Source organism: Astatotilapia calliptera, chromosome 4, assembly GCF_964374335.1.
Source record: "Astatotilapia calliptera chromosome 4, fAstCal68.1, whole genome shotgun sequence".
In the NCBI taxonomy this organism is placed as follows: domain Eukaryota; kingdom Metazoa; phylum Chordata; class Actinopteri; order Cichliformes; family Cichlidae; genus Astatotilapia; species Astatotilapia calliptera.
Window position 1 is genome coordinate 31,842,225 of NC_137425.1, and position 12,101 is coordinate 31,854,325.

The window sequence follows — 12,101 nt, forward strand, 5'->3', positions numbered from 1 at the left end:
GTGGTATGTAGCTTGGGCTATAGCAGTAATTAAGTGTAAGCTAGCTTTTTAATAGCTAAAAGTAATTTAATTGGAAATTAAGTTGTTGCTTTGTACAAAAACATTTTTTATTGTGCCAAATATTTAGTTTTTTAGTAATTTCATAATAAATAAATTATATGTCCTCAATCCAGAAAAAGGAGCTAATGCCTGCTTAACATTTCAACTCACAGTTATGCTTTTTTTAAGCCACAGATGAACTTTTTGTCAACAGTAGTCTAAGGAGCTTGGAAAGAAAAGCGTCTGGACTCCTTTAAGTTGCTTGAAGATATTTCACCTTTCATCTGAGTAGCTTCTTCTAGGGTCAAATGGTGGAGAGTCCTAGATTTAAGCAGATTTAAGCAGATTTTTGTGAACAGTAAAATCTTTTGGCCACCAACATTTAGCATCTTTCATTTTAAGAGCAGTGAATGGATATCTCTTGCTAAAATACAATTTGGGACTTGTATTTTGCTTAGTAAACACTATAATCTGATGAATTATTATAAAACTATAATAATTCACCATAATTAAAGCCTTTGCAGTTAAATTCAGTCATTAAAAAACAAAAAACACAAGCTAACTCTAGCTCAAGATTGACTAGAGCTTATCATATCTGAGCTTAACTGCAAGGTTAGCTTTTAGCCTTTTTTCAGTTTACAATATTTGATAAACTTTCTTTGAATAACATGTTTAAACCTCCCGTTATTAACTATGTACGTGCTGTGTAAATAAGCTGCAAAGACATTATTAACATATAATCAGATTTTATGCTGGTATTTTACACTAACTAGCAAAAATTTACTAATAGGTCCAACAGTGTAAAAGATGGATGTAGTTCGGGGGTCAGAAAAGTTCATTCAAAACTGAAGTTGCTTAAATCTGAATTCTTTTTAATGAACACGGAGGGATCCTTCAACCTGAAAACACTTTGTGTTGGATACAATTCTATCTGTGTCTGGTAGACTCTTTATTAATGAGTTTATAGACTCAGAAAGGAGGATTGTTTAACATATTGTCATTTGCTAATAAGGTTGGGCGATTGGATGAATATATCGACTATTGACGATAGGCCGAGCCTTTCGCCGATCGTTTACACAAGAGCGGTGTATTTATTTATTTGCCCACGAGTAAGTTTGCTAATATTGTTTATTGAAGCTAAGAGAAGCGGTCAACCAAAAAAATAATAGCGCTGTTTTAATGGCACACTCTTCCAGCTGTGAACAAATGCACATAACTCAGAGTGCGCAAAATGCAGCGACTCCTTTACTCAAACTCAAAAAGAACGAAAGGCAGCGGCCTGTGTTCAGAAAAAACACAAAAACATTTTATTTGAATAAAAAAACAACAACAATGGTGGGGAGGGAAACAACGAGGAACTGCATCTTTTTTCTACTATAACCGTGTTTACAGGCTGTTCCAGTGTTTGTCTTACAGACTCGACCAAACTACAAATACAAATTAAACAAAAAGTAATTAAAAAATCAAAATGTCTCTTCCAGCCAGCACAAAAAAAAAATCTCAGACGTAATGTTAAGTCTTTTGTATGATTTGGCGAATCTCAAACAAAGAAATAAATGAATGAATAATCCAAAAAGTAGCTATATTAATACTGAAACAAACAAGAAAAGAAGGTAAAATATTCCCTCAACAAACAAAACGTATAAATTCTAAACGCGAAAATCAGTCCATGCATGATTACATGGCTCCGCCCATCAAAATGTCTGTGCCTGCGCGAATATATCGCCTGTCATCGGTTGTTGGACTGCCAACATATCGCCCAAGCTTATTTGCTAATGACTATTCAATCAGAGGAGGTTATTGTTTCACAGTCAGCTCCACTTTTCTATTATCACATCTGGCTTTCAAAGAGATGCTCATGGTAAAAATGTTTGACTCGAGCCTTTATAGCAGGACCTCACAGTCCAGTGGGTGACATCACAGAGGCTTTAAACTGTGGCTTTACAAAAGGTTCTTACTCTGTATGTTTTTAGAAAACTAAATAAAAAAATAAATAGTGTAATAACGTTCTAAGATGAGTGGATAATGCTTTAGATACATTATCTCTAGTAGTTTCATTTTTCTGTACATCTATATGTTACCTATAAGGTATTAATGTAACCTGTTAAATGTTTTAGGTTGCACTAAAACTATTTTTAGGTGAACAACAAAAGGTCAAAGGTAAAAGTTGGAGACATTATAGAATCATAAACCAGCTTTTTGTGTTTTTTCTTCGTTCTTCCACAAATTTCAGCCTAAATCTTTCCTTCAAGTCTTAAATTTAAACCCGTTTTTTCTGCACTCTTTCATAAAATCACATTTTAAATAATATTTGTTTCAATTTAACTAGTTTTTTTTTAGTTCATATACATTTTCCACATTTCTTGGTCTAAAGTGGATTACAGTCTTCCATGTTCACTGTGATTTGTGGTCGCACTCTCCTCTGTTCTTGGAAAGAGTTTCACTTTAATTGCAGCATTTCTTTGCTCTGCTGCTTTTCAGAAATTGTTCTGTCTCTGCGCGTTTTTTCTTCTTTTAGAAGAGACAAGGCTGAACTGTCTTTCTAAACTTTCCTCGTGCTTCTCGACATGTAACAGATTACGCTCTCGGTTCAGCTCCTCCTGCAGGCTTTCTGTTTCTCGCCTGTGTGGGGTTTTTTTTCTTTTTGGGGGTTGGAGGAGGGGAGGTTTTAATTTGCGGTGCAGTCGGACGAGGGAGGTCGTCTTTCAGAACAGATATGGAGGCTCTGCTGGTGGAGAAAGAGGCTTTGCACACTTAGAAGTGTTCTTTTTTGTGTGTTCTGACCTAAGAGCGTACCGTATGTGAGAGGATTGTTGTGGGCTTTTTTGCTTGTTTTTGCACTGGATGCTTTAGTTGTTACTCTGTTTTCTGGGACTCTACCTGTGAATGAGAAAGGCTTTCATTTTTCTGGCTACAAAGGACAATAACCAGTGGAAATGCATTTCCCAGGTTTGTGTGAGTTGCAGTCAACTTTAGAGCACTTCTCATGTATGCAGATTGCTGTTTCACCTCTGAAGAGTAACAAAGAAGTTCATCTGTTACCACTGGATTTGCATGTTTTATTGTCCCGCAGTCACTCAGCCTGAAAAGTCGGAGCACCTCTGGTGTGTTTTTTTTCTTTTTCCGGAGAGTCTCTTCCTCTTCTTATCACTTCACTTCTACCTCCTTCATCTTTTTCTCCCCCTCTCCTTTGTGTACTCTGGAGAAGGAGGAGCTCGATACCAAAGTGAAGAAGACGGGATCATGATGTCATCACATTTTCACCAACAAAACTTAATGGAGAGGGAGAAGAGCACAACTTCAGCTGACTTAGTTTACTCTGCCCCCTACATGGAAGTACTGTGAACCAATCAGAGTCCTGCTGACAGCTAGCCATGGACTGCACGGCGGCTATTTTGAAAGCATGCGCCCGCTCCAGAGCCAAGTGGTGTTGCCACGGGCGCTCCAGTGTCCGTCACCCGTGGGGGCCGGCGAATGGCTGCGGTTGTGGTCGAGGTGTGTTTGCGGGGGGCTTCGTCAACCACACCTCGTCCCTCCTGCGGCGCTTGCTGTTGCACGTTTGCTGTTGTCACTCTCACGAGGAGAGTTCGCAGTTGTGTCGCGATTGGGGGGATTGTCCGATCCAAGGAGTGGAGAGAGATCGAAGAGGAAGGAGACAGGAGGAAGGTGAGAGTGATGGATCTCTCTATGGCCAGAAATTCTTGTTTTATCAGTCAAATACCATATTTTTTTAATTTACTCTAATCTGTTATCTCTAATTGTGTTTGATTTTTTTCAGATTTTGTACAAATAGTATGCGAAAATATCTTTTTTCCCTTTAAATTTAGCTAAAAAAAAGTGGATTCTACATTTCCCCCCAAAAATGAGTTGAGCTGCTCAAGCTGGCAAAAACCTGGTGATGCCATTTAATGTCTGATTAGTATGTTGTTCCAAGCGTGTAAGCAAATGAATCTAAAAAAGTTTGTTTTTTATGAACAGAAAGGTTAGAAAAAAACTCGCCTGTAAACATGTTTACCTGTGCTATGATTTTACAGTCAGCCCCAAGTGGCTGTTTGAAGAACTGCAGTTTTGTTATTTTTTCAGCTATGCAGGTGTCCACAAGGCTCACATGTCTTTCTTGCCAGAGCAGGAAAGTTTGTCCTTTTAGTTAAGGAACGTGATTATCTGCATTTTTGACAAAGTATTACATCGCTATATATCGATATGTGGTGACTCCTCCTCTTCAGCAGCTTGTGTCCTAGCCTCAGGTTGTTCACTGTTGGTTTTGTGTACTCCAGCGTATACACTCAGCTGCTGCTTTCATTTCTCTTTTGTATTTTCACTTTGTAAGAGGTTTTTTTTCTGAAATAAGGGAGAGAAACTTGTGTCTTATGTCTTCGCAAAGAACTAAAGCAAGATCATATTGGTTTCCAAACAGATGTTACAATGTAGAAATGAGTTAAGTTATATACTAATGGCCTTTAGAAAACCCAAGGTACTTACTGTGACACTGAATGATGTTGTTAAAATGAAGTCAGGACCTCTCACAAGGCTGTTTGGTTAAGTAATGTTAGCTGATGTAGTCACAGCTAACTCCTTAGACTGAGTTTGCCCTCAGGACTTTGTGTCAGGCTCTCTGTGAGGTGGTTAATAGTCTTATTCACAGCCTCGTTACCTCCCACATTGACTATTGTAATTCTCTCTTACATCGTCTCCCCTAAAAATCCCTCCATAAGCTTCAACTGGTTCAAAACTCATGCATTATTACCAGAACCCCCTCCTACCAGCACATCACCCCCGATCTTCAGGAGCTTCACTGGCTCCTTGTGAAATTCAAGAGAGTGTGCAAAGTTCTTCTGCTCACCTTCAAGGCCCTTCATAACCTTGCTCTTCCTTACCTTTCTGACCTGTTAAGCACTACTTCTTCTGCTCGCTCACTTCAATCTTCTTCTATCCAGCTCGCTGTGGCTTCTGTCCGCCTCACCACCATGGGAAGCAGAGCTTTCAGCTGCTCTGCTCTCAGGCTGTGGAACTTTCTACCCCCAAATATAGGAAACACTGGTTCTCTCCCCCAGTTTAAATCCCAACTCAAAACCCATCTGTTCAAATCTGCATATTCACTGTGAACTAATTTTTTGTTTATCTTGTGCCTTTTTTATTGTTCTTTGTTGTCATTGTTCTATTGTGTGTTTTATTCTATTGGTAAGTGTCCTTAGGTGTCTTCAAAGGCCCTTTTAAATAAAATTTCTTATCATTATTATTATTATTATTCTTCAGAGAGTTCACAGGGTCTATTTTAGCCACCATACTTTCCCAAAAATATAACCAGCTTGTTCTGTTGCTTTCACTTACAGTATCTAAACCATAACTGAAAACAGAAAATAACATCAAAGAAAGGACGTCTTTCTTCATTTAAAAATGCATTATGTGACCAAAATGATCTGACCAATCAGATCTCAAGTATGTGGACTGCATTTGCACCTTTACCTGTATCCAGTCACTTGTGCTTAGATCAGCTAAAACGCACGCTAATCCCAGTTTACAAAGCTCTGAGTTTCTAATTTATCTAAACGTCCTTGCCCCAGGATTATGCTCTTGATGCTGTTCATCATTTTATTCACTGAATGTTACAGGAAGTCAGAGGTGCAGTTAACAAGCAGAATCATAGTGACACTTTCAGACTGCTCCAGAACTTCAGAAATGATTGCATCATTTTACTGACAGAAACATGTTAGAGTTTCTATATCAGGATTCTGTTATAGCAGAAAGTCCTTCTGGTTCAGGAAGAAAGGAAGTAAAGAGAGTACATGAGGGCAAAAGAAAGAAATCTGGGAGGGAAGAGATAAAAGAAATAAGAAAGAAAAGAAAAAACGGAGGAAGGAAAAACAAAAGAAAGATGGGACCAGAGAAAACACAAAGGGTGCAAAGAAAGTCGGAAGAGATAAAGGAACAAAAGAAGGAAGACTAATGAGGGAAAGTAAGGAAAGAAACTGGAGGAGAGATGAAAAACAAATGGTTAGAAGAAGAGAGAAACTATGACAGAAAGAAAAGCTGAACGTAAGAATGGAAAGGAGGAAAGAAAAAAGAAGAAATACACAAAGAAAGAAGAGAAGAAGGGACGGCAAAGGGAGAGGAAGGCTCCTAAGGAAGGGAGGAAAGACAGGAGAAGCAATCAGAAGCTGAACTAGTTAAGAAAGCAGAAATGGAAATGTCTGCGCGCTCTGTATCTGATCTTTCCATTTTATTTTTCTTCTGCTAAAAACGACTCACAACCCTGTCATTGACTGACCACACATACGCATGTATGTGCACACGTACACACACACACGTGCTTTGTGTTGGATGGCTTTTTTTTGGTGTGTGTGTGTGTGTCTGATTCTTCACCAGCAGTCAGCAGTTTAAAGCTGTAATTACAGAGAGAGAGAAACAGAGTCGGAGCTTTCGTGCTGCGGCTTACATTCTTGTGTGTGTGTGTGTGTGTGTGTGTGTGTGTGTGTGTGTGTGTGTGTGTGTGTGTGTGTGTGTGTGTGTGTGTGTGTGTGTGTACGTGTGCAGTGCTCTTGGCATATTTAGGTCATGATAGTGAATACATTAATAGCAACATCAATCACTGTTTTGCATGTGCTTTGAGTGAGTTGCAGCGTGTGTGAGATTCTCTGAATTGTTCTATTTTCATAATTTCTTCTGATTGGATGGACTTATAACAGTGTCTGCTCTTGAAGCCAGCACATCAAATTGGGACTTTTTAGCAGGTTGCCAGTGGATGTCTGTAGAAAACTGTGATTGAGGCAGCTTTATGCTGAGCATATGCTGACCCCAGCCCAGCAGCCAGACACTGAACTTCAACAGATAACAATCTGATGAGCAGTCAGGCTACAGCCTGCATTTCTATCTGTTCATGTTTTAAAGTCTCTTTGTGCTGGTTTTCATCTTTGCTTTGTGTTCTTACCTACGTACTTAGAGAAAGATTTGTGTTGGTGTGTGGGGCTGTAGCCTGTGGGTTTATATTGTTAAATGGTAATCATGAGACAGTGTGTTTCAGGTCATTTTATGGAGAAACATGAAATTAATGTAACGTGTGCTGGATTAGAAAAGTGTTCTGTGTAATACAGAACACTTTTTTTTTGAGTAATGACTCCAACCCAGATGGCAAGAAAGAGGGGACATACCTCCAACATGCAAAAAAATGTAATCACCCAGCATGCAATTCATTTGCACAAATGTAATGTGTTTGATAAGCTGCTTGGCGATGGCGGTGACTCTCAAAGTGACGCCATTGAGAATCAATAAGGAATGGACTCGATAAGTGATGGAAGTGGAATCACTACAGTCCCACACACCAACACAAATCCCCATATGGACACAAATACGGACGGTGGACACACATGGAATATGTATGAGCGTATGAGAGACCTGAAAACAATCATCACAGTGATTCTACTATGAACAGGTAGAAACAGAGGCTGACTGCTCATCACTGCTTTGTCTTGTGTTGAAGCTCATCCTCTCCCTGCTCATCACGCTAGGTTTTTCGCTAGCCCTGCGTTAGCATGTTGTCCGTGCTTGCAAAAAGCTCAAATCTTGCCACCAGTATAATCCAGTTGTTTCTGTCCTGCATGCAGATTCAACGTTATCATCACGCTCTCGTCCCTTTGTGCCATAAAAATAAAATGAATGTCCATATCTCATTCCTGACAAGCTGTAGACTTCATCGTTCTCCTTCTGCTGCACACAAGCTGAAATCTTTGTAACACAAGTACTGGCATAATTGCAACTGGAATTACATTTTTCACTAATGGTTTATGTTACTGCATTACTGAAAAAATGTAATGTGATTATAATACATGAAGGTATACGGTCTCCATTGCTTAACATGTCACAGTCAACAGTCAGATGACATCATCAGCATAGTATTTTTTTTTAATTCCCTTTTCTTCACTCGTTAGGTGAAGATGAGGAGTTAGGACCACCCCCCTCAGTAGATGAGGCAGCTGATGCCCTGATGACGAGGCTTGGTTTTCTACTTGGAGAAAAGGTCATCAGTGGAGAGCCAGGCTCCCCTTACCATGCTCAGGATGGGCAGGTAAGTAACACACACGCTTTTGTTCCACCTAAATCATCGAATGCTCTTAGGTTCAGAGATTTAACTGTGAATCTGCCATACGATGTTTTATCGAGGTCGTGGAAAGTCTCGTTCCACTGACAAATCTATTTCATCCATCCACTGTGTTTCTATTTGAATATTTAAAGATGTTTTGCCAAAAAATGCTAACTTATACAGACACATGATAACTATAAGAATGAGAACTGTACGATATAACATTAATACCTATAATGCACAATAATAGAAGAATATTTCTATTTTTCTTTTGCCTTTCCCACAGAGGATGTCTCCTTCTTCCAGTCTGGCTAGTAGCAACACCTCGCCCAGTTCCACACTGCACCCTCCCACTGGTGCTGAAGGCAGTAGTAACAACAAGCACGCTTCCCCGAACCACGCCTCCGTCACCTCCCCCACCTCAACACTGGAGAGCAGAGACAGTGGGATCATAGGTAAGGGGCAGTTGTCTTCAAATGGGCCATTAAACAACCAGCTCTTGTTGCTAATGCCCCCTGTTTCCCCTTCTCTCTAATTTTCAGCCACGCTGACTAGCTATTCTGCTGACTCAGCTGCAGAGAGGGATGACGGCGCTAAGTATGCAGGAGAATGTTACCATGGCAGCAGTCTCAACCTGTGGCAGCAGGGGGGTCGACCAGTGGTGGCGTCCACTTCGTCTACCAGTGTGGTAGCGTCAGGAAGCAGAAATGAGGGTTTTCTGTATAGGGTGGACGACAGCATGGCTGCCTCCACTTACAGCCTAAACAAACTCCATCCAGATCGAGGCACTGGCCTCACCCAGTCATCAGGTTCCACCTATTCCATCCCCCTCTACTTCATGCCTCGCCCTAATTCGGTTGCTGGTAAGATGGCAGATGAATGCGATGTGGCCTTTTTTGCCTTTCAGCACAGTGTGAGGTTCTATTGCATTTTACCAGATATTTATAGTCAGTGTGGTCTAGAAAAGTCACAACTAACTGGCTGACACCAACCAACCATAAAAGTCCAGCTTAACAAGCTCCACATATAAAAGAATCTATAATTTTGCAGATTGCTTACAGATAATTTCATTTTAGACCAAATCGTAAAAGAAAACCTGGTAAAAAGAGAGCCAGCGGCAGGACAGGGAACTCAGTTTAAACTCAGCACAGCTCACTAAGCCCATAATCTGGCTTCATAGTGCATCCCTCTGCTCTGCAAAAGTGAATTCAGAGTGTGTCCCAGTGCATACGCAACGCACTTGTATTCAAATTTGTATACAAATATACAAACAATTGCAGTGAATTGTGGGGGCGACAGTTAGAAAAAGATTCCTATATTATTAATAAGTGACACGGAGGACTTTATGGGCACGTTCATTCATTTTGCATCAAACTGTTTTTTAATGTTGCTGTTATTGTAAAAACCTGCCAGGACACTTTGCAGTGTGATTGGATCACATGCACGCAGTAGTGAGGAATTAAAACACAGCTTGTTCTCTAGTTTATAATCTGTCTTTAAAAAAAACCTCACCTTTATGTAAAAACATAAATATAATAATAAATATATACAGTATAAATATATAATAATCATACAGGTTAGGGCTACAGTTAGACACAGAGAGTTAAAGACAGTGTTTCAGAAGCACACATAGAAAATCACAGTCCTGGATCCAGGCCATACTTCACCAGAGACATAACTGAGGCACGGGCAGATGTTAATACAGAATCCTTAACACCTTAAAAAGAGCACCTATTAAGACTGTCTGGTTTCTTTCAAGTTTCTGGTTTATTTCATGTGTACACAGGCAGGTGTGTTAACAAGCTCGTCATTGGTAGTTTATAAACTGCTGATAAAAGGCAACAAGCTGAAAAATGGAGATGGTGCCTGGGTAACGTGTTCAGAGCCCATTCTCCTTTTCCTCTTCTCCTTCTCCTGTTTCAATAAAAGCTAAAAGTCATGAGCACTTTGGGGAAGGAAGGAAGTGACACACAGGATACAAGGCACAGCCTGCACTCGTATTCTCTGCAGTGCAACAGGATTGTTACTGGAGTCATTAAGACAAAAGTTCTGGTAGGTTTCTCACAGCTTTGTGTTTGCAGCCAGGGAAAGTTAAAGTTTTTAACTTGTATTAGTCCTTTGTTAGGTTTTATATCAACTTTTTAGGAACTGTCAAGATGCTGAAATCCTAGTAATCCTGCCTGTTTGCTTTGCTAACAACAGATACGGAAATCTGTTCTAAAGCTATAAACACGTTTGTCTTCATACAAGCTAGAAGACACATGAGTACTTTTGCTTGGTTGGTGTTATGTTAAGATTAACTTGTTAAATTGTTCATACAGCGATTTGTAACATATTTGTTACTGAGAGTTTTTAAATATTTCTCACTGTTGTGGAGCGTATTTGTGGAGGTATGTTAATGGTAAATGAACAATAAGAACAGTTTTAAAAGAGATTTAAAGTCTAGGAGCTATATGAGTCCATAGAATGTAAAACAAGAGTCTCGCTGATGAAGGTGACTCTACATATATATAGCTCTAGGCTACATAAAAAGACTTCACAAAGCAGATGGTGACATCATGTTGGCTACATCCATCTTTTATACTGACTAATTTCTCCTAGCTGTGTCCTCCTTTAACAGAAACAAGAATTATAAGAATATTCTCGTCTAACCTTTGGCAAGAACGTGAATGCATCGGTTTACCAAAGGGCCAGACCTGTTTGTACCAAGTAGTAAGGACACATTCACCATAGCTAACTTAAACTTTGGAGTTTCTTCAGTGGAAAAAAATATATCTACAAACGGCTCTAATTTAGTTTTCTATAACCAACTTAGCATCTGTATAAAGCACATTATGTCAGTTATTTTGCAGCAGTCTTATTACAGCATTTTTTTTTTAATTTCTCTTTAGCCACTAGTTCAGCCCACCTTGAAGACCTGGCTTATCTTGATGAGCAGCAGAGACACATCCCTTCAAGGACATCCCTCAGAATGCCTAGACAGAATTCTGGGATTCGTAGTCAACAGGACCACAGAGGTAAATGCACACATGGTGCCAAACATCCTGAGATGCAGTTATAATAAATGGCAGCATTACACGCGCTCCTCTCTTCCCTCTCTTCCAGCAGTTCGTTTCACTCCCTCTCTGAACCTGAAGCCGCTTCACTTTGAGGTTCCTGGTCTCTCATCTGATTGGCTCTTCACCGGCAGGGAGTGGCTCTTCCAAGAAATGGACACCTGCCTCCGCAGTGATGATCCAGCAACCAGCCGGGGCGCGGTTATCATCGGCAACATGGGATTTGGCAAAACGGCCATCATTGCTCGCTTGGTGGCACTTAGTTGTCATGGAAACCGTATGTGGCCAAATGCTTCTAGCAGCCAGACCATAAACAAACGTAAGAGGAAAAGATCCCTCCTGTTTCACAGCTCTGTAAACTGTGTCGTACAAGAGACATTATGTGGATATTAGCAGAACCCTAGAAAAAACGTATGCAAGAGTTAAACTGTCTTCTGGTTGCGTTTGCATATCAGAAAGTTCATTTCTTGTGTAGCCTCTCACCACTGACACTGGAAAAGAGGTTCAGCAAGATAAAGAGCCAAAGCACACAGCCAAGACGAGGCTCTGAGTGTCTTTGACCAGTTTAGACAAAAATGTTTATGTACTTAAATTCACTCAGAGTAACAGAGTCATCATATGTAACCCAATAAAATCCACAGGGCCAGTAGCCAGACCCATAGCTGAGCCAGGCATCAGAAAAACAGTGTAAAATCATGCAGTTAATGAAGGCAACAGCTGCTCAGAAAGAATGACACGTTTGTATGTTTGAATTTCCCAGATGTGGAGACTTTTTCCCACGACTCCCTGGGAAGAGGTGGAGGAGGAGATGAAGGGGGGTCAGGAGAAAGCTGTCCAGGCACACCAGAAATGAGGAGGAGACAGGAGGAGGCGCTGAGGAGGCTCGCGGGACAGGTAGTGTCCCTACTTCATTCCTCTTTCTACTTTTT

At 40.3% G+C, this 12,101-nt stretch overlaps 1 protein-coding gene across 3 annotated transcripts in view; it reads left to right on the forward strand.

The window, feature by feature from the left end:
- tanc2a (tetratricopeptide repeat, ankyrin repeat and coiled-coil containing 2a) overlaps nucleotides 1-12,101 on the forward strand; it is a 59,854-nt gene that overhangs the window by 30,263 nt on the left and 17,490 nt on the right. Inside the window, exons 1-7 of one of the 3 annotated variants that reach the window (XM_026165961.2) lie at nucleotides 1,833-3,705; nucleotides 7,965-8,101; nucleotides 8,403-8,571; nucleotides 8,659-8,979; nucleotides 11,008-11,133; nucleotides 11,222-11,491; nucleotides 11,933-12,066. In XM_026165961.2, the coding sequence (XP_026021746.1) occupies nucleotides 3,414-3,705; nucleotides 7,965-8,101; nucleotides 8,403-8,571; nucleotides 8,659-8,979; nucleotides 11,008-11,133; nucleotides 11,222-11,491; nucleotides 11,933-12,066 (1,449 nt within the window). In that variant the 5' untranslated portion in view covers nucleotides 1,833-3,413. Of the gene's footprint in view, nucleotides 1-1,832; nucleotides 3,706-7,964; nucleotides 8,102-8,402; nucleotides 8,572-8,658; nucleotides 8,980-11,007; nucleotides 11,134-11,221; nucleotides 11,492-11,932; nucleotides 12,067-12,101 lie in introns of those variants that run through there. The other 2 variants (XM_026165962.2, XM_026165963.2) reach the window with 2 other exon arrangements.